The 22,469-nt window shown below is 40.9% G+C and overlaps 1 protein-coding gene across 2 annotated transcripts in view; it reads right to left on the bottom strand.

Annotated features, from left to right (window-relative positions):
- Nucleotides 1-2,293: 2,293 nt before the first annotated feature.
- Nucleotides 2,294-22,469, bottom strand: part of CMC2 (C-x(9)-C motif containing 2) — a 46,755-nt gene continuing 26,579 nt past the window's right edge. For both annotated transcript variants that reach the window (XM_011942149.1, XM_011942148.1), the window contains 2 exons: nucleotides 8,077-8,148; nucleotides 2,294-2,666 (listed from right to left, as the gene is read on the bottom strand). In XM_011942149.1, the coding sequence (XP_011797539.1) occupies nucleotides 2,580-2,666; nucleotides 8,077-8,148 (159 nt within the window). In that variant the 3' untranslated portion in view covers nucleotides 2,294-2,579. The remainder of the gene's footprint in view (nucleotides 2,667-8,076; nucleotides 8,149-22,469) is intronic.

Below are 22,469 nucleotides of genomic sequence, written 5' to 3' on the forward strand. Positions count from 1 at the left end.
TCGGTTCTAATCCAGGCAACTCTAACAAGCTGCAGACCTAAATACCCAGCAGCAACCCGGAAGCCACCTCCCCCAGGATCTTTCACACACACTTCACCTCCCCAGTACTCCCTCCCACACAGGCACAAATCCAATGCCTGAGACATCCTAGACGCTTCCTGAAACCCTACACCTAGTCAGTCATGCTGACGCCATGCTTGACTAGTCATTCCTCTTGATCCCAAAGCCACATCTTTCATTCAGGCCCTCATTTCTAACTTAAGTTAGGACAAAAATCTAATTGGTCTCCCTGGGCATAATCTTCCTTCCCCTCCAATTTATCCCCCAAATTATAACCAAAAAAATCTTACTAAAATACAAATTGAAATATTTCAGCCTTCCAACTAATTCCTCTCCCCAAATCCCTAATCACCATATTAAAACCTGCAACTGGTCATCAAAGCACTGGAAATAAAATTCCAACAGATTTCAAAGCTGTCTGTGATCTTCCCCCACTCTAAGCTCCCATATTCTAGTCATGCTAAATGACTTAAAGTGCGCCTCAGAATGTATCCCATTTTCACTCATTTGTCAAAGGTCATCTTTGCTAAATAGCTTTCTTGGAATAGCTCCTTCTTCATGAAGACTGAACATGAATGTCCTCTGTCTCCTATGACGCGTACCTAATCATGGCACTTTGATGATTATACGTGACTAAATGTCAACTTACCAGTTTGCTACAAGATTCTGAAGGCAAAAATGTCTCATTTTGAAACTAGTAGGCCTTACAAAACCTAAAAAGTTAGCACCAGGTGGCCCTAGATAGGGTCCCACCCTGCCTAGATAGGGTCCCACCCTGCCTCGATAGTGTCCCACCCTGATAGGGTCCCACCCTGCCAATTCCGGGAAACAACCTCATGAGGTCCCACCCTGCCAATTCCAGGGGTCTCACCCTGCCTCGAAGTTCCCGGAATCATCAACTCCAGGAAAGAACCTCATAAGGTCCTGCTCTAACCAATTAAACCAAGACCCCTTGCTCAGGCTATAGCTAGACCCAATCATTTTACGCCTTAAGCTTTGTTTGAATTTCGCGCCATAAGCTGTGTTTGAACTTGTGTTAGCCTATATAAACAGCCTGTAACAAGCAGTCGGGGTCCCAGGACCAACTTAGAGCTTGGGACCCTAGCGCGCTAGTAATAAATAACTCTCTGCTGTGAACCTCGTGTCGGTGATCCTTCGCGACGACCCCTGCCCAGGAGGGAATCGAGAGTTCGGTTCCAACAATTTCTGTATTTCTACTGCCTGACACTAGTGGGACTGAATAAATATTCATACACTTTGTCTTGGAAGGTACTTCAGAATTAATTCTGGTTCTTTCCCCATCCTTCCACTGAATGTCTGTTATGCTCTGTTATCGACATACTGAGTCAAAGTCCAGCCTCTTGAATGCCTCCTGTGATAGGGAAATCACTTATTAAACACCGACACCAACAAGGCCTCATGCTGGACATTATACACAGAACTCCACCAGAAGGAGCCCACACGGAGTCTGTTCCCTGACACCTGACAAGAAGATCAAGCCCCTGCTGTGGCTGCAGCTGGAAGCTGCTGACTTCCAGGTTGTCACAGGTCTCAGAAACACTTGGCAGAAGGAACACTGGTGAGATGACTGCTAGAACTGGGCACGGGAAGAACAGTCCTATACTCAACAGAGAGGAGACACACTGGCCTAAGGTTAACTGGCACCTCGAGTGGGCACATTCAACCAAATGGGAAAGCAAAGTCTGCTACCAGATGCAACTTTTCAATGTTAAGTGTAAATATTTAATCTTTTAGTCTGGGCACAGTGGCTCACGCCTATAATCCCAACACTCTTGGAGGCTGAAGTGGGCGGATCACCTGAGCTCAGGAATCTGAGATCAGCCTGGTCAACATGGCGAAACTCTGTCTCTACCAAAAATACAAAAATCAACCAGGCATGGTAGCCTGTGCCTGTAGCCCCAGCTACTAGGGAGGCTGAGGCAGGAGAATCACTTGAACCTGGGAGGTGGAGGTTACAGTGAACTGAGATCGCAACACTGTACTCCAGCCTGGGCGGCAAAGCAAGACTATGTCTCAAAAAAAAAATTATTTTTTAATAATTTAGAAAATCACTCTTTAAAAACAATAAAGTTGGAACATTTTCAAATAGTTAACACTGATGGTATTTCCCCAGAACTCTTCAATATCATGTTGTCAAAAAGAAAAAGCCTAATGGCATCATTTGCCCTAATGCCAGGAGACTCTAAGAGAAAGGAGAAAAAAATTATTTGAATAAATTATTTTATTGAGGGAGATAAGTTACTCAGATATTAACTGGTTGTAGGCAAAGGGAAGAAACATGGTGAAGTCAGGTTTGCTGGTAAAGGGGAGACGGTACTAAACGCCCTGCCCAGAAAACACTCAGAATCCAGGGTTTTCATATTTCTCCACGGTTCAATCTCTCACAGGTCACCTTCCATTCAAAGGATTATGGAGACCAAATAAGACAGGATTCTTTCAGGTATCAACCCAGAGTCTTTAGGTCTTCTCTCAGCCAAGGCATCCAGTGAAAATGCAATTTATTTTTCGGATTCCTCTGGAGAATTAAAAAGTTTCTTTCGCATTGCAATGCCATCCTCCCTGCTCTTGGTCCTGTTTTCTATGTACTGAAAAATAAAAGGAAGAAGGGGGGAGAAAAGAGATAGCAGATTATGTCACTATTTATAGCAGTATATTATTTAGAAATATTTGCAAAGTATAAATGTTCTTTGAGGTTAACAGGGGTTAAATTTTTTTTAAATGTTCTGACAAAATTCTTCTTCTATTGAACTAAATCTGAGATTGGAAATAGTGACCTTAGAGAATATCTCATATCTAGCACAACTTAATTCAATACAGTACAGTATCTACATCCTAACAGGTGCACAATCGTTTGCTCAATTTCCTCCCAAAATATGAATTCAATAAGTACTGAAGATGGACAAATTCTGTCCGTGTTCTCCAGGGGCTCACAGTCTAATAAGTCCTCTAACTTCTGCTAAGTACCTCTAGTGGAGGGACTCACCTCCTTGAAAGGTAGCCTGTCTAACTGCTGGTCAATTCTACTCATTCCAGAGTTTTTCATGTTAAACCAAAAGTGCTTCCCTGTAAACTCCATGAGAGGTAGCTTGTCTAACTGTTGGACAATTCTACTTGTTCCAAAGATTTTCATTGTAAATCAAAAGTGCTTCCCTGTAAACTACCACTTTTTACTTCTTCTTCTCTGCTATAATGTTCAAATATTTGATTACAGATAATCCACTTACTACCTTTTGGGCTGAACATTGCAGGTTTCTACAACTGCTGCACAGAACATAGCCTCTGTCTTTTAATATCTAACCTATAAAATTTTATTGACTTTTTATAAAGCACTTTAGTATCAATGCCCCTTACCAAAAAAAAAAAATCACAACCAAAATTGAATACAGTGCTCCAGTCACAATGACAGACATGCACTATAGTGGGCCTAGATCTTATGACCAACTCACATTGTATTTCTTTAGACATTATCAAAAGAGTAACTGGCTCTTAGCAACCTATCCTATTGACTCACACAGAAACACATAGCTCAGCTTCCCAAGGTTTCTTCTTCATGAACAGTTAACAAACCTGATACACCTCAAATCCTATGTTTCATAATCAGCTACGTATAAATGCAGTTTTCACCTCAAGAGGTTTTCGGCCTAGTATTCTGATCTGGCCCGGCAGGTTATAAATAACAGGAGACATGAAGCCTGGCACTTAGATTTTCTTAAATAGTTAACCTACGTTTAAAGCAGAGAAACTTAAAAGTGTTTTTATATGTATATATGTACATGCTTACAATATATATACCAAACCAACACACTTTAAAGGTGAATGACTGTGTTTTCCCTTGGGCAGAAGGGGAAAAGGGTAAAAGTAAATTCAAATAGAAAAAACTGAAAACAGGTGAACAGTTAAATATCAAAATCTTCTAGGAGCCACAGATCTGGAGAGCAAGGCCACAGAAATCAAAGATTAGTGATATTGAGCTCATCAGGGACGAACCCCGCCATCCGAGACAGACTAATGTGGGGATTAACGACTTTGAGTTACTTCACTCTTCTGGGCCAGTAACTTCAAATATAAGCAGGTGGGCTAGACAATCTTTAAGAAGTTTTCTAGATCAAAAGTTTTGACTGAAGGATTCTAACATATCTTCTGGAATGGTAGTTTTCAAACTTTTTATTCCTTCTTTGTCAAAAGGCTACCTCAGGCCAGGTGTGGTGGCACACGCCTATAATCCCAGCACTTTGGGAGGCCAAAGTGGGCAGATGGCCTGAGGTCAGGAGTTCATGACCAGCCTGGCCAACATGATCAAACCCTGCCTCTACTAAAAATACAAAAATTAGCCGGGCGTGGTGGCACGCACTTGTAATCCCAGCTACCCAGGAGGCTGAGGCAGGAGAATCACTTGAACCCAGGAGGAGGAGGTTGCAGTGAGCTGAGATCACACCATTGCACTCCAGCCTGGGCGACAAGAGTGAGACTTCGTCTCAAAAAAAAAAAAAAAAAAGGCTACTTCAAATTACACATGAAGCACGAGGTCCCGTCAAAGTCATTCATTTTATCTATCATGCATTCAATTTACTCATAAAATTGTTCGGGAAAAAATCAAAAAACACCATTCTAAAACAAGGAGGGATACCTGCTGAGAAAAAGCTTTCATATCTATCTTTAATCACATCTACTGGATTGCCCCCAGCAATCAGGTTGAGGAGGGTCTTAAGGGAAAGTCTTCAGAATAGTTTGTAGCAGGCCAACAAATAACTTACAGAGCAAATTAAAATACAATGTACATTAAAATATGTTAAGACATCTCCAAAGGAAGTCAAGATCGTCCCTGAATAAAAGGGGGGAAAAGAATGAATATGAAGTTACTCACAAAACTCCATCAAATAATAGACAGAACAAAAGGCCAATTAACCCCAAACCAAACAAAACAATTAAGATGGACAAAAGAGGATGCCACAAAAGTATTATTAGTGTTTTTTGTTTTTTGTTTTTTTCTCCAAGAAGAAGAAAAGGCCAGGTGCAGTGGCTCACACCTGTAATCCAAAACTTTGGGAGGCCAAGGTGGGAGAACTGCTTGAGCCCAGGAGTCTGAGACCATCCTGAGCAACACAGCAAGACTCCATCTCCCTAAAAAAAAGAAAAAAAAAAAAAGAATAAAAGTAGTGACACAGCAGAGTCCCAACAAGAAATGGCCATATACTTTTTCTACTTAAAAGCTTCACGGAGGCCAGGCGCAGTGGCTCACACCTGTAATTCCAGCACTTTGGGAGGCTGAGGCGGGAACATCACAAGCTCAGGAGATCGAGACCATCCTAGCTAACACGGTAAAACCCCGTCTCTACTAAAAATACAAAAAATTAACCGGGCAGAGAGACCGGCACCTGTAGTCCCAGCTACTCGGGAGGCTGAGGCAGGAGAAGGGCGTGAACCCGGGAGGCAGAGCTTGCAGTGGGCCAAGATCCTGTCACTGCACTCCACCCTGGGTGACACAGCGAGATTCTGTCTCAAAAAAACAAAACAAAACCAAAAAAAGCTTCACGGAATGAAGTAATCAGATGACACATGAAGCAAAGAGTAGCAGGAAAGTATCTGAAGCAAGTATTAAAAGTAGAGAAGAAACACATGAGTGCAGACTCAGAAATTAGTGATGGGCGAGCAGAGAGAAAAACATCTACAAATTAGAGAATAAAATAACATACAACTACACAGAGGACTTAGAAAAGAAATCAAGGAGAAAACATAAAACGTATAGGAAAACAAACTCAGACAAAGTAAGAAAAATATCTCCAACAGTCTACTAAAAAGTCACTAACAGATCTCAGGCCAGCTGAGAAGACAATTTCATATGAAGATCTAATTGACAAAGCAGTGGCAAAATTTCTTAACCATGGGGGAAAACATCTAAAAACACGAAAAAAGCTACGTTATACAGCTGAAAGTATGTAAAAAACAAATAGCCATACCAAATAAAATAATACGAGCTATATTTTTCCATAAGCTATCTATCTATCTACCTATTTATTTATTTATTTAGTCACCCAGGCTAGCTAGAATGCATTTATTTATTTATTTATCTATCTATCTAGAGACAGAGTCTCACGCTATCACCCAGGCTAGAACGCAGTAACGTGATCTGGGCTCACCGCAACCTCCGCCACCCGAGCTCAAGTTATTCTCCTGCCTCAGCCTCAGCCTCCTGAGTAACTGGGACTACAGGTGCCCGCCACCATGCCTGGCTAATTTTTTTGTATTTTTAGTAGAGTCGGGTTTCACCATGTTTCCTAGGCTGGTCTCGAACTCCTGACCTCAGGTCATCTGCCTGTCTTGGCCCCCTAGAATGCTGGGATTATAGGCGTGGGCCACCACAGCTGGCCAATACTATTTTCTAGAGATAGGGTCTCACTCTGTCACCCAGGCTGAAGCACAGTGGTGACCTAGATAGCTCACTGCAGCCATGAACTCCTGGGCTCAGGCGATCCTCCTGCCTCAGCCTCCCAAGTAGCTAGGACCACAGGTGTGTGTAACCACACTTGGCTAAATTTTAAGAGATTTCTTAGAGACAGGGTCTCACTACATTGCCCAAGTTGGCCTCAAAACTTTTCACCTCAAGGAATCCTCCTGCCTCAGCCTCTCGAATAGCTGGGATTACAGATGCCAGCTCATAAGCTTACTATTAAAACAGAAACATTGCCCTAGGTGTCATTTTCATGTAAACTGGTTTTTTCATATAAAGGACAAATATTTATAATAAATCATTTAAAAACACTAATAAGGCTGGGCATGGTGACTCATGCCTATTGTCTCAGCACTTTGGGAGGCCAAGGTGGGAGGACTGCTTGAGGTTAGGAGTTTGAGACCAGCCTGGGCAACACAGCGAGACTCTCATCTCTACAAAAAAATGTGTAAAACCTTAACCAGGCACGGTGATACGCACCTGTAGTCCTAGCTACTCAGGAGGTTGAGGTGGGAGGATCACTTGAGCTTGAGGCTTCAGCGAGCTACATTCACCCCTACAGGGTGGCATGTACCTGTAGTCCTAGCTACTCAGGAAGCTGAGGTGGGAGGATCACGTGAGTTTGAGGCTTCCATGAGTTATGATCACCCTACTGCACTCCAGCTTAGGTGACAGAGAGAGATCCTGTCTCAAAAGAAAACAAGAAACAAACTACGACTCTTCAGTCAGAACTCCAAACAGTTCTTCAAATAGTAAAGGTGAGTGTCACACTGAAAAGGGAATCCAGGAAGGGAAAAACAGCCTGAGCAGAAAACAAAATCAAAAGAAAGATGCTGGACAACTTCAAATATTATATTTAAACCTTTCAATCTGAGGCAAAAAAAAAAAAGTTCAAAAATAACAAAAATGATATCTGAATGGCAAAATTTTAGCCATCGTATATTTTAAAAAGTTCTGGACACAAAAAATCTGATGTACGAAACAAATTGAATCAAATTTCTTTTCAAAGGTTTAAAATGTACTCTGCTTATCTGGCAGTGCCTGGAAAAAGACAACAAACTGTGTACGGTGGCTATTTGCCCAAGTCCAAGTCGTGCCCTAAAATTAACTTCAGGAGATGAGTGTTCCAAAACAAGTCAAATCAGATCCCTATGGCTTACACAAAGCCTAACTACAAAGAAATTCAAAATATTAGAGCTGAAAAGAGCCTAATTCTAGCCTCCTCAATTTATATATGGAAATTGAGGCCCAGAGAGTTTTAATTACCTGCCTATCAGTGAATAGGTGACATATGTAAGTCTTTCTGCCGGCCAGAGATACAACTTCCTAAACCATTAAATTCATCCAGATGACCTATTGTAATCATCACAAGGAAGCTGTTTTCCTCATTTGTGCTCATGGCCAAAAAGCTATGAGCTTCATACACATGTAAAGTCAATTTTCTCCATTACACAAAAATTTGGGAAAAATTCAATAATGGCAGTAAGATACAATATTCAAATATGTTCTACTGTTCAACCACATCCATCCTTTGACACTTTTCTTACCTCATTTCTCAGGCATTTTCTCACCTCCCGATCAAAATCGTTACAATAACCAAAAAATTTCAGAACGTTGTGCTAAAAGGAAGAAAAGGAGTAAAATATTTCATCCCATAATATGCCAAGGTTTAGGGTACATACAATTTACTTCTACAGAAATGAGTTTATAGTGCCACTTTGTTAATCAACAAGTAATAGCTAAATCACATGTATGAAGCACAGTTGGCCCTAGAACAACACGGATTTGAACTGCGTGAGTCCACTTACACGTGGATTGTTTTCAATAAATATATTGAAAACATTCTTGAACATTTGTAACAATTTAAAAAAAACTCGCAGATGAACCACCATAGCCTAGAAATACAAAAAAAATAATAATAATAACAAAAAGTACAGCGTAAATGCGTAAAACATGTAAATACTGGCCAGGCAGGGTGGCTCATGCCTGTAATCCCAGCACGTTGGGAGGCCAAGACAGGTGGGTAGATCACGAGATCAGGCGTCAGGATCAGCCTGGCCAAGATGGTGAAACCCTGTCTCTATTAAAAGTACAAAAAAAATTAGCCGGGCGTGGTGGTGGGCACCTGTAATCCCAGCTACTCGGGAGGCTGAGGCAGAGAACTGCTTAAACCCGGGAGGCGGAGGATGCAGGGTGCCGAGATTGCGCCACTGCACTCCAGCCTGAGCGACGGAGTAAAACTCCATCTTAGGAAAAAAAAACGTAAATACTACTTTGTCATTTACTACCATAAAACATATACAAATTTCAAAACGTTAAAATTTACCAAAACTAACACACACACAGAACATATATAGCACCAAAGTTGAGAGAAATGTAAGCAAACGTAAAGATGTATCAAATCACAACTACATAAAATTAACTGCGATATATACTGTACTACCGTAATAATTTTGAAGTCACTTCCTATTGCTATTACAGTGGGCTCAAGTGTTACGATTATGCACTTAAAACACCCTGTGATACCAATGACATACACAGGAAGCAAGTCATGTTTACTACAATAACCATAAACCTTGAATAACACCATAGGACCCATATGAAGCGCCACTAGTAATGCTGGAAGTGCTCCCAAGAAGCAGAGAAAAGTAATGATATTACAGGAAAAAGCTGAACTACTTGAAATGTACTGTAGATTGAGGTCTGCAGCTGTGGTTGCCTACCATTTCAGACTGACATACATCACCTTGTAAACAGATGATGTAAACTTACATATCAAAAAATACAATACCATACTATGAATATATTTTGTCTTCCTTATGATTTTCTTTTCTCTAACTTACTTTATTGTATGAATACAATAAATTATACATATAACATATAAAACATGTGTTAATCAACTATTTATGCTGTCAGTAAGGCTTCCAGACAACAGGAAACTCTCGATCAAGTTTTTGGGTAGTCAAAAAGTTATATGTGGACTTTCAACTGCATGGTGGTTAGTGCCCCAAACTTCCAAGCTGTTCAAGGATCAACTGTATACAAATGAACAAATTATCCTGGTCTTTCTTACAAAGAAGGAATAAACATTCTGCAAGTAGAAACAAAGATTTAAAGACTTTTTCTTGATGAAAGGGAAGCCTACTTACTAACTCACCAAAACCTCACAGTGTAAGTGTTTTATCATAACCTAACATCCTTTTCTTAAGGGAAATGTTAAAATCAGCACAATCCATTCTCTATTACAGGGTGTGGTGTCAAGCTGCAGCACGGTCACACTGCCATGGGCAGAGAAACTTCACTACCAAACACTGTCCTGTAAGAGTTATCTTATCAATAAATGCTTAGTGCCAGAGCCCTTTTCTCATTAGCCCCCATTCAAAATGTCACCAAAATACATCAAATACGTAACACAGCCATACACAGTGGCTCACACCTATATAATCTCAGCACTTTGGGAGGCCAAGGCGGGCGGATCACCTCAGGTCGGGAGTTTGAGACCAGCCTGACCAACACGGAGAAACCCCATCTCTACTAAAAATACAAAATTAGCCAGGCATGGTGGCACATGCCTGTAACCCCAACTACTCCAGAGCTGAGGCAGGAGAATTGCTTGAATCTGGGAGGTGGAGGCTGCGGTGAGCAGAGATCGTGCCATTGCATTCCAGCCTGGGCAACAAGAGTGAAACTCCGTATTGGAAAAAAAAAAAAAAAATACATAACACTGTCATTAGATGCCCTACAAAGGTCATATAAATAAGCCACTAATTTACAATACAAGGAAATCTGCCTGAAGTTCAGTTTGATTTAAAAAATAAAATCTCCTAGCTGTTTCTAGTCCTGTGAGTATCATCGTGGCAGAAAGTATGAGTGCTCTCTGAAGCAGGTTAAGTTGAAGCCTGAAGTTAAGAACCTGAATTTCAGTAGGAACATAATTAGTGTGTTTGCACTTCACGATTTTCAAGGGTGGGTCAGATAGCACGGTGATCTGTTTTATAATGACAGGTCATATATGCTGAACTTGGTAGTTGTAATAATAAGCACATCTTTTCCTTTTCGTTCTAATTAACACTTTCATGGAAACCAGACAACACAAAATTAATAAGCTATGCCTCATGCTATTTCTTTTTTTCCTGCTTCACCACCATTTTAAATGTACGTTTCAAGTCCACACCGAATAAGTGGTCAGTTTTTCCAGGAAGCATTTAAGATAGACTAAAGTCTCCTGTTTGTTACCTAATGACCTTTCCAGAATACATTTTTTTATTTAAAAAACTTTCTGTACTTAATTTTTATTTTACTTTTTTCTTTCCTCTATCATTCCCAAAGAATAAGTATTTCCTGTGTATTTTTCTTATACTACTTCCTTGACAACAAATAAACATGACAATGCATTTTCACCCCTTCTAGTCAAGCAGAGTTTTCAAATGTAAGACAATATTTCATAGCTGACATTTATTCATATCATTCCATACATGTACATCTTAATTCAAAAATCCATGACAAAAACTAATTTATATGCTTCCTTTTACCTAAGGTAAAATGAGAATTATACTCTTGTGATGTTAACATGAAAAATATCAGACCCAAATGCCTCAGAGAAATTGGTAGAAGAAATTCCCACAGGCTACAAGTTTCTCATACTTTTGTAGAGTAAGTCTCTAGTGCCTGGTGTCAATTTCTTGAGAACCAAACCAACCAAGCAATTGATTAAATAAGTGAATCAACAGACATCTGCAAACCTTTTACATAAAAAACAATGTCCCAGGCACCAGGGATGCAGAAGTGAGCAAGGTGGATCTGGGCCCTACTCTCACAGTGCATAGTCAGAGGGAAAAAGACAAATAAGAAGTGATTGCCATAAAGCAGTGGTTCTCAAAGTGTAGTCCAGAAACACCCAGGGGTTCCTGAGATCTTTGCAGGGAATGTACAAGGTCAAAACTACCTTCTCAATAACACAAAAACATTTGTTTTGTTCATTTTCATCCTCTCACAAGGATATAGCGGAGTTTTCCTGAGGCTACACGAAGTCTAACATTACAACAGATTGAATGTAGAGGCAGACATGAGAATTCAGGTATATTTTATTAATTCAGACATTAAAAAAACGAAAAGTGATGTCATTCTTTTCGGTTTGTTCTGGTTTGAAAAATAAGATTTTTGTGAAAAATAACTATGCTAACATGTCATCTTACCATGTAAAACTATAATTTATCATTGTAACTTTAAAATAATTTTTTAAATTTCTCAGTCATTTCTAATCCAATAAATATTGTACGTATCACCCACATAAACAATAGCTCCCAAGACTCCTTAATAATGTTAAAAGAGTGTAAAGGAGTCCTGAGACCAAAAAGTGTGAGAACTGCCACGAAGCAGAAAGGTATTATGTATGATGCTACTTAAACAGAGTGACTGCACTAGGAGAATCTAGGCCAGGAAAGGGGAAAGGAAATGACCAACCAAGCTGAAGAAAACATGATGGATGATAAAACCTGGTTTAGAAAACAGTAAGTGGAGCCAGAAGGAATGCACTAAGTTCAGCAAAGGAAAAATCAAGGCTTGGAAGACAGAAATACCATTCTCCCATGTACCTGCAAAAAAAAACCACCACAGCAATGAGGGGGAAGGAGCTGTAGGAGAGTGGTGAAGACTAACAGCTACTTAAGGATGAGTTTCATTAAGGACTTGAAACACAAGGCAAGACATTTATAATGCATTCTGTAGGCAAAAGGACCTATTAAAAAGGTGACAATGAGCCAGGCACAGTGGCTCATGCCTGTAATCCCAGCACTTTGGGCGGATCACCTGAGGTCAGGAGTTTGAGGCCAGCCTCGGCCAACATGGTGAAACCCTGTCTCTACTAAAAATACAAAAATTAGCCGGGCGTAACGGCGGGGGCCTGTAATCCCAGCTACTCGGGAGGCTGAGGCAGGAGAATCACTTGAACCCAGAAGACAGAGGTTGTACATGAGCCGAGATCGCGCCACTACACTCCAGCCTGGGCGACAGAGTGAAACCCTGCATCGAAAATAAAATAAATAAATAAAATGCAGATTCCTAACAGGTGCAGTGAGCTGAGATCCCACCATTGTACTCCAGTCTGGATAACAGAATAAGACTCCACCTCGGGGGGGGAAAAAAAAGGTAACAATGATTATTTTTGAAATATCACTCTACATCCAGGGTGGAAAACTGATTTAGACAAAAAAGAAAACAAAACCACCAGGAGACCAGATAGAAGTCCTTTACAGGTGGTCCCAATAAAAGTGTTGGCACAGACTATGGCAGTGACCCTGGCAAAGAAGAACAATGGTTCAAGAGAGATTCGGCAGAGAACAGCACTTGGTAAAGACTCACAGTAAGAGGTGAGGCAGATGGAGGAATTGAAGATGACACTGGCTTTCAGCTAAGAATGACAGTGGAGGTTTTAAAAACAGATAAGATAAATTTATATCTGGACATGTTGAGTTTACTGGTAGAACAGTTAAGTCCACTGTCTAGCTGAGATAAACAGACCTGGAACTCAGAGGAAATCTGAGCCAGAGATACAGATTTGAGAGTTACTGAAAACAGGAAAATGAATGATTTTTTGCAGGAAGGAGTGGCCTGGGGTAGCCTGAAGAGTGGCCAAAGAAACTTAAGGAAAACCAGGGAAGAGAAAGTTATGGTAGAAGCCTGTGGAAGAGTGTTTTGAGAGGGAATCAAATGCTGCTGGGAGAAAAGTGAGGTAACTACTGAAAACATCCACCAAATTTGGCAGCAGGGCAGTCATTAGTGATCTTGGTAGTTCTGGGACCCTAGTGAGGGTAGAACCCAAACTGAAAGAAGAAAGCAGTATTCTTTCAATAGTCAGCTCTGAAACAGACGCTACCACGAGATACCAGAAGGCTGGGATTACGGGAAGGAATCTTATGTATTTTCTCATGATGGAAAAAATGTGGGCACTTCAAAATGCTAAGAAGAAGAAGAGAAAAAGGCAAAACACAAAAATTGTAAAATGGTGAAAAAACCCAGTTCCTAATGAGTTTATCTCTGGATGGTTGAACAAAAGGTAATTTTTATTCGCTTTACACTTTCCTACCTCTTTTATACTATCTAAAATGATATGTATTATTTACATATTACCTTTATAAATCAGAAAAAATACATAAGGATTTCCAAGTAGCTTTGAGGAAATCAGCTGTTCTAAATTCTGTATTTTACCTTCAGATGGAAAGAATATCTAAGTCTTGCTGACAAATGTAGGCAAAATAGGCCAGTATATCAGAAGTCACCCACAGACACCTGAAAGCTGTGGAAGTAACATTTGTCTGCGAAGATCACAGCAGAACTAAAAAAGCACGGAAAGAATGATAAAAGCACAACAAGGTAGGCTATTTGGAGATAAAACACTCAGGCACTTCAAGCAGATTGGAGAGCACTGCAGCATTCCAGCACAGACAGGGGCATTCAGAAAGATGGCCTAATCAACAAAAAAAAGACTAAAACAGAATTACACAAACTCAGGGCTAAAAGACGTCTTAGGTAATATAATTCACTCAATTTATTAATTAAATAACTGGGATCAGGCCAGGCACAGTGGCTCATGCCTGTAATCCCAGCACTTTGGGAGGCCAAGGTAGGAGGACAACTTGAGGCCAGGAGTTTGAGACCAGTCTGGGCAACAGAGGAGAGCCTGTCTCTAAGAGGAAAAAAAAAAAAAAAACATTGAATTATCCAAGCATGATGGCACACACCTGTAGTCCCACCTACTCAGGAGGATGAGGCAGAAGGATCACTTGAGCCCAGGAGTTCAACGCTGCTGTGAACTTTGATAGTGCCACTGCACTCGAGCCTGGGTGACAGAGAGAGACATCCTCCCCATAAACTTTTTTTTTTTTTATTTGAGACGGAGTCTTGCTTTGTCGCCCATCCTCCCCATAAACTTTTAATTAACTTTTTTCCCCCCAGATCTGGACCTGCAGAATTATGGTTGTTTTAAGTCACTAGGTGGTGTTATTGCTGTTGAGAGACACGGTCTCGCTCTGTTACCCAGGCTGAAGTGTCGGAGTGACATCATTGCTCACTATACTCTCAAACTCCTGGGCTCAATTTAACACTTAAAAAGTGCAAGTCTTCAGAAAGATCACTTAGGTAAAACGTGATGACCGGAGATGTCTTTAAAAACAATTGTCAATTTCAAACTTGAAGAAAAGTTGCAAGAACAGTGCAAAGAATTTCCAAATAGTAACATTTCACCACATTTGCTTTATTCTTCTAGCTCTTGCATACACACAGGAGTTTTTCTTCCGAACTGATTAAGTTGCAGATACAATGCACATTTCCTAAAAAAACAAGGACTTAAATTTAAGTACCCAAACGATTACCAAAATTAGGAAATTAACATTAATACTAGTATCTAATTTATAGACCTTATTCAAATTTCACCAATTGGCCTAATAGTATCATTCATGCAAAAGGCAAAAAAAAGTTGGGTGGTTTTTTTTCCCCGGTCCAGGATTGCTATTGCATTTAGTTGTCACGTCTCTTTCGTCTTTTTTTTCTTTCCAGCTCTTACAGTACTTTTCTTAACTTTAATCTTTTATTTGAAACAGCTTGTCTCTTTTTTCTTTCATTACCTTGACATTTTAAAGAGTACAGGTCAGTTATTTTGCAAAATGCTCCCCCATTTGGGTTGGTCTGCTGTTTCTTCACAACTTGATTCAGGTCATGACTTTTTGGCAGGAATACCCTAGAAGTGATGTTGTACCTTTGGTGTATCACATCAAGAGGCACATGGCAATTTGTCCCATTATTGATGTTAACTTCTATTACCTAGGTAAGGAGCTACCTGCCAAGTTTCTACACTGTAAAGTTATTCCTTTTTCCTCTGTAATTATTATAGGTACACACTTTGAGACCATTTAACTATCCAATTATTTCCTCAAACTTTTCACCCACTAGTATGAGGATCTATTAATGATCACTGACTAAATCAATTACTATTACAACGGTTAACAGTGATTTTCTAATTCTAGCACTCCTCTTATATTTTAGTTGGCATTCTACTGTAATGGAAACTTTCTCTTTTCATCCATTTATATATTTATATGAGTTTGGACTCATGGATCCTTATTCAATTGATTATATTATTTTCATCACTTTGATGTTCTGTCCCATTTTTGGCCAGCAGGAATCCCTTCAAGCTGGCCCCTGTCCTTTTAACTGCCCCCATCATTCTTTGATAAATGTCTTACTTTCTGGTACAAGATGTTGCAGGTTCTTCTTGTTCTTTCCCAGCCCTAGCCCTACAATCAGTAATTTCTCCAAGGATCCCTGTTACTGAAGAGTGGTATTCAAAATCAAAATCTGGGCGTTACATATGCTTATTGCTACAGGAAAACATATATGGAATACATGTATGAAACAAACATAGACACACATATCTATCTATTCTACATCTTATATATACTGAAAACCATGAGTTCACACTGATACCTCTAATTCCAATGCAACATCACAGCATACATCCGAGCCTTTCCTCTTCCATATTTATGACAGTAAGAAACCTGTCTCTTATTATCTACAGTATGTTTACTTATTTGCTCAGTCTTGGAATACACAGAATACACAGAAGTCAGTTTCAGAACTGCCAATCCATGCCACTGCAAAATCCAAACTACTAACAACAGCTCTACTTTGTCTTTAGCCTATGTTCAAATTACTTGGGTTAGTTCGTTTTATCCTTTAGTGTAATTAGATGACTCATTTGAAGTAAGTTTGTCTGGTTTTGCTTGTATTCCATTTTTGAGTTTTCTTCCCAACCCTGCTCATCCCTTTTTTATCCTTTTTTTTGAGTAGATGAAACGTTAACAAAGTTCAAACAACATGAATTATATAAAATATATAATTTTTTTTGTTTTTTGAGACATAGTTTCACTCTGTCACCCAGGCTAGAGGGCAGTGACAATCTCGGCTCACTGCAACCTCCCTCTCCCAGATTCAAGTGACTCTCCTGCCTCAGCCTCCTGAGTAGCTGGGATTACAGGGGCCCACCACCACGCCCAGCTAATTTTTTATTTTTGGTAGAGATGAGGTTTTGTGATGTTGGCCAGGCTGGTCTCAAACTCCAGGACTCAAGTGATCCACCCACCTTGGCCTCCCAAAGTGCTGGGATCACAGGCACGAGCCACTGCCCCCGGCCAAAAGACTTTTTAAGTGTCACTCCTCCACTCTGCTCCTACCCACCACTCAGAAGGTAATAAATCTCATTAGCTTCCAGTTATTTTGTTTCTTTTTGCACAAATGAGGAGATACAAATATGTTTTGCTTATCTTCTTTTTTACATAAATGCTCGGATACTATAAATACTGTTTTGTCCTTTGATTTCTTCAAGAAATGTATCCTGGAAGTCATTACACATCAGTTCAAATAAATTTTTCTTCTTCTTCTTTTCAGAGGCAGGGTCTTACTCTGTTACCCAGGCTGGAGTGCAGTGGCACAATCACGACTTACTGCAACCTCGACCTCCCAGGCTCAAGTGATCCTCCCACTGTGTGAGGAACTGGTGGGTTCTTGGTCTTGCTGACTTCAAGAATGAAGCCGCGGACTCTCACGGTGAGTTTTACAGCTTTTAAAGGCGGCGCAGCTGGAGTTGTTCGTTCTTCCCGCTTTGTTCCTTCAGATGTGTCCGCACTTTCTTCCTTCTGGTGGGTTCGTGATCTCGCTGGCTTCAGAAGTGAAGTTGCAGACCTTTGCGGTGAGTGTTACAGCTCATAAAGGCGGCGTGGACCCAAAGAGTGAGCTGCAGCAAGATTTATTGCAAAGAGTGAAACAACAAAACTTCCACAGTACTGAAGGGGACCCTACCAGGTTGCTGCCAGCTGGCTGAGGCAGCCTGCTTTTATTTCCTTATCTGGCCCCACTCACATCCTGCTGATTGGCCCATTTTACAGACAGCTGATTGATCCATTTTACAGAGAGCTGATTGGTCTGTTTTACAGAGCGCCGATTCGAACGTTTTGACAGGGTGCTGACTAGCGCATTTATAATCCCTGAGCTAGCCACAGAGTGCTGACTGGTGCATTTACAATCCTCTAGCTAGACATAAAAGTTCTCCAAGTTCCCACTAGACTCAGGAACCCAGGTGGCTTTACCTCGTGGATCCCGCGCAGGGCTGCAGGCCCAGCTGCCCACCAGTCCCAAGGCGCGCCTGCACTCCTCAGCCCTTGGGCGGTCAATGGGACCAGGTACCACGGAGCAGGGGGTGGTGCCCGTCAGGGAGGCTCATGGAGCAGGGGGCGGTGCCTGTCAGGGAGGCTCGGGCTGCGCGGGAGCCCACCGCGGGGGGCGGGGCGTGGACATGGCAGACTGCAGGTCAAGAGCCCTGCCCAGCGGGGAGGCAGGCGAGGCCCGGCGAGAACTTGAGCACAGTGCCAGCGGGCCAGCACTGTTGGTGGACCCGGCGCACCCTCTGCAGCTCCTCGGCCGGTGCCAAGCCCCTCACTGCCCTAGCCGGGCGGTGCCGTGGGCCGGCGGTGCTCCAAGTGCGGGGCCGCTGAGCCCGCCCACCCAGAACTCGCGCTGGCCCAGGAGAGCCGCACGCAGCCCCGGTTCCCACCGGCGCCTCTCCCTCCACACCTCCCCACAAGCAGAGGGAGCCGGCTCCAGCCTCAGGCAGCCCAGAGAGGGGCTCCCACAGTGCAGTGGTGGGCTGAAGCGCTCCTGAAGCGCCATCAGAGTGGACGCCGAGGCTGAGGAGGCGCCGAGAGCGAGGGCTGGTAGCATGTTGTCACCTCTCACCACCTCAACCTCAGCCTCCTAAGGAGCTGGGACTACAGGCATGTGTGATCTAGTGACACAATTTTTTTAAATTTTTTGTAGAAACAGGGGGTCTCACTATGTTGCCCATGTAAGTCTTGAACTCCTGGAATCAAGGAATCCTCCCACCTCAGACTCCCAAAGTGCTGGGATTACAGAACTGAGCCACCAAGCCTGGCCTTTTTTTTTTTTTTTTTTTTTTTTTAAACAGCTGCACTGTTTTTTAAAATAGCCAACTGAAAGACTCTCAGGGGCCAAAGCTGGAACAATTTGAAAAACAAAACAAAGTATACTGGATTATAACCTAAGGTATAAAGTAAATATACATGAGTCCATGCTGACATAAGTAAATAAATGGGGGAGAACAAGTAACTCTCTAGAATAGAATTCCAGAAGATTATGTAGACACTCCACCACCTTGGAGGAACAGGGTAACTTCCCAGTCCTTACCTGTAGGTTGCACACAGTGGCTTCCTTCCAAAGAGTTATGAAAAGGGAAGAAAAGAGTAACTTCAAAGTGGAAAAACCTAGCCACGCGCAGTGGCTCACGTCTGTAACACCAGCACTTTGGGAGGCTAAGACCGACAGATTGCTTGAGCTCAGGAGTTCAAGACCAGCCTGGGCAACATGGCAAAAACCCATCTCTACAAATATACAAATACAAAAAATTATTCGAGCATGGCAACATGCCCTGTAGTCCCAGCTACTTGGGAGGTTGAGATGAGAGGATCACCTAGGCCCAGGAGTCTGAAGCTGCAGTGAGCCAAAATGACACCACTGCACTACAGCATGGAAGACACAGTGGACCCTGTCTCCTAAAAAAAAAAATCGTAGAGAAACCTAACACATACCTCAGCCAGGTGATGAAAGTCAAAAACAACAGTGATAAAGTATGTTGTAGTATGTAGCCTTGATGAAAATATACTTTACCTCTGTGGTCTTCTTCCAAAAACACATGATCCCAGTCCAACCATGAGGAAAACAAGACAAATTCAAACAGAGAAGCATTCTACCAAATACCTGACCATTATGCCTCAAACCTTTTCGGGTCATCAAAAACAAAGAAAATGTCACAGATAACAGGAGCCTAAAGAGTCACAAGAACTAAGTGTAATATGCATCCTGGATGGAATCCTGTAACAGAGAAAAGACACTAGGTAAACACTAACCTGTAGCAATCTGAGTAAGCATGGACTTTAAATAACGATTGTATCGATATTGGATATTAACTGTAACAAACACCTTAATAATAAGGGACACTAGATGTGAGGTATATGGGAACTCCCTGTACTACATTCACAGTTTGTCTGTAAATCTAAAACTGTTCTAAAAAAAATGAAGTCTATTTAAAAATAAAAATTACAAAACAGCTGTATAGTGTTCCATTGTGTGGATGTACCATAGGTTGTTCAACTACTTTGTTGGGAAAGGGTGTTCCCAACATTTAGCAACTGCAAACAACACTGCAGTAAGTAACTTTGTGCGTACATGTTTTCATACTGTTAGCGTTATACTTTTAAGATAAATTCCTAGAAGTGGGACTGATGGATTAAAAATCAAATATACTGCAGTTTTGCTACACGGCAGCAAATTCCTCTCTATAAAGATTATAACAATCTGCAGTCCCATCAGAAATGTATGAGGGTATACAGCCTTGTCAACAGAACGCCCTGTCACACCGTTTAATGTTGCCTCCCTGCAGATAAGGAATAGTATGTTAAGTATATTGAATTTGTATTTCTCTAATTATTGAGGTTGAACATCTTATCATGTTTAAAGGCCATCTTTTCTCTTTTTGTAAATTATCTCTCATGCTTTTGCTCATTTTTCTGAGTTTTGGCCTCTTACTCCCCCCCCCTTTTTTTTTTTTTGGTAAAGACAGGGTCTCACTCTGTCACACAGGCTGATGTATCGTACTGCAGCCTCAAACAACTGGGTAAGTGATCCTACTGCCTCAGCCTTCCAAGTAGCTAGGACTACAGACATGTGCCATGTCCAGGCAATTTTATTTTTACTTTTTGTAGAGGCAGGGTCTTGCTATGTTGCCCAAGCTGGTCTGGAACTCCAGGCCTCAAACGATCCTTTATCAATCTTTGATTTTATTACCTCTGGAATTCAGGGTCCTTACTTAGGCACACTTTCCCCACACCTAGGTTATATAAGAATTTATCCAGGTTTTCTTAGTATTTGTATGGTTTCATTTTTGACATTTAGATATCTGCCCCATTAGAAGATGATGAAGTTGATTCATATGTATAGTATTTTAACTTTTTCCAAACAGCTATATAATTGTCCCCATGCTATTTACTTAAAAATCTATCTTCCAGACTTCTGCTTCTAGCCATGAAAGAATAAACTGAATATACAAAACAACTATTTTCAGATATTGGGACAACAGACTACAGGAGTGTGACACCTGAAAGAAAGAAACAAAACCAAGTGAACCCTACGTTCACCTAGTTTTCTACCTACAGACAATTTCCAAACCATGTAGCAGAGAAGAGAACTCAAGAAGACAATGGTGGTTTCACCGAGCGGAGGAGGCAAACATCAGAGTTCGGGCAGGTTGGGGCAGCTGGAATGTGTGAGGTAGAGATAAGCAGCAAAAGAACACCAGATATCTACATGGAGCTGCCTTGAGTCACTGACTGAGTATTCACTACATATGTGTTGGGTGAACTTTCACAATGCCACAATCACTACGAAGAACAATTACAGCAGCTACAAGCTGAAAAACGCAGAGCTCACACAGGGCTGAGAGTCAATGGAGTCCTTATAAGCCAAACTAGAGATCTCACTGAACACTCAAGTCAATCAGCAAAGAATCCTATTTTAGTAATTAGGCTAAACTAACTCCAGAGTAAAGGCTATGCCAGCCATGCCCTAAAAATACGTAAAAACACGAACTGCCTGCTGATACAAAAGATAAAATTCAAGTCATTAACAATGTTCAGCCTCAAACAAAAACCAGTAAATATGTTGTTTGTAGAAATTGACAAGCTGATTCTAAAATTAATATGGAAATGAAAGTACTTAGAATAGCCAAAACAACTTTGAAAAAGAACAAAATTGGAGGATTTATACTATATGACTGAGACTACAAGGCAACAGTAATTAAGACAGCATGGTACTGGTGTTAAGAATAGATATATAAATCAGTGAAACAGACTAGAGAGCCCAGAAATAGACCCACTCACATATGGTCAATTGATTTTTGACAAAGGGACCATGGTAAATCAGCAGGGATAGAACAGTCTCTTCAACATATGGTGTTGAGACAACTGGCTACCCACAGGCAAAGAAAATCAACTTCAACTCACACCTCATACCATATGCAAAAATTAACTTGAAATATTAGATAAGAATACACAAATATCAAAGGAAAAAAATGAAATTAACTTTAAATGAATCATAGACCTAAATGTAAAGCTAATACTATAGAACTAAAAGAAAACACAAGAGTATCTTTGTGACCACAGAATATACAAAGACACAAAAAGCACAAACCATGAAAGGAAAAAAAAAAGACTTCATCAAATGTACAAGATACTCTTTGAAAAAACACATCCTAAAGGAAGTAAAAAAAAAAAAAAGCCACAGAGAAAATATTCACAATACACTTATCAAAGTACTTGTATGCCAAATGATAAAGAGAATGCTTATAACTCAGTCATATTTTAAAATATAGGCAAAAAATTTTATATGAATGGCCAAACAAGCACATGAAAAGCACATTAAAATCATTAGTCATCAGGGAAATACAACTTAAAACCAAAAGTAGATACTACTACATATCCACACAATGGCTAAAGTTAAAAAGTTTATAATATTAAGTGCTGGTGATGGAGAGTGGCAGGAATGTAAAGTAGTATAAAATGGAAAACAGTTTGGTGGCCTTTTATGAAGGTATACACTTACCACATGACCTAGTCATTCCATTCGTAGGTATTTACCCAAGAAAAATATAAAGATGTCCACACAAAGACTTGCACATGATGGCTGGGCACGGTAGCTCATGCCTATAATCCCAGCACTTTGGGGGGCCATGGCAGGTGGATCACCTGAGATCAGGAGTTCGAGACCAGCCTGGCCAACATGGTGAAACCCCATCTCTACTAAAAATACAAAAATGAGCCAG

Source organism: Colobus angolensis, unplaced genomic scaffold, assembly GCF_000951035.1.
Source record: "Colobus angolensis palliatus isolate OR3802 unplaced genomic scaffold, Cang.pa_1.0 Scaffold207, whole genome shotgun sequence".
Taxonomy (NCBI): Eukaryota; Metazoa; Chordata; class Mammalia; order Primates; family Cercopithecidae; genus Colobus; species Colobus angolensis.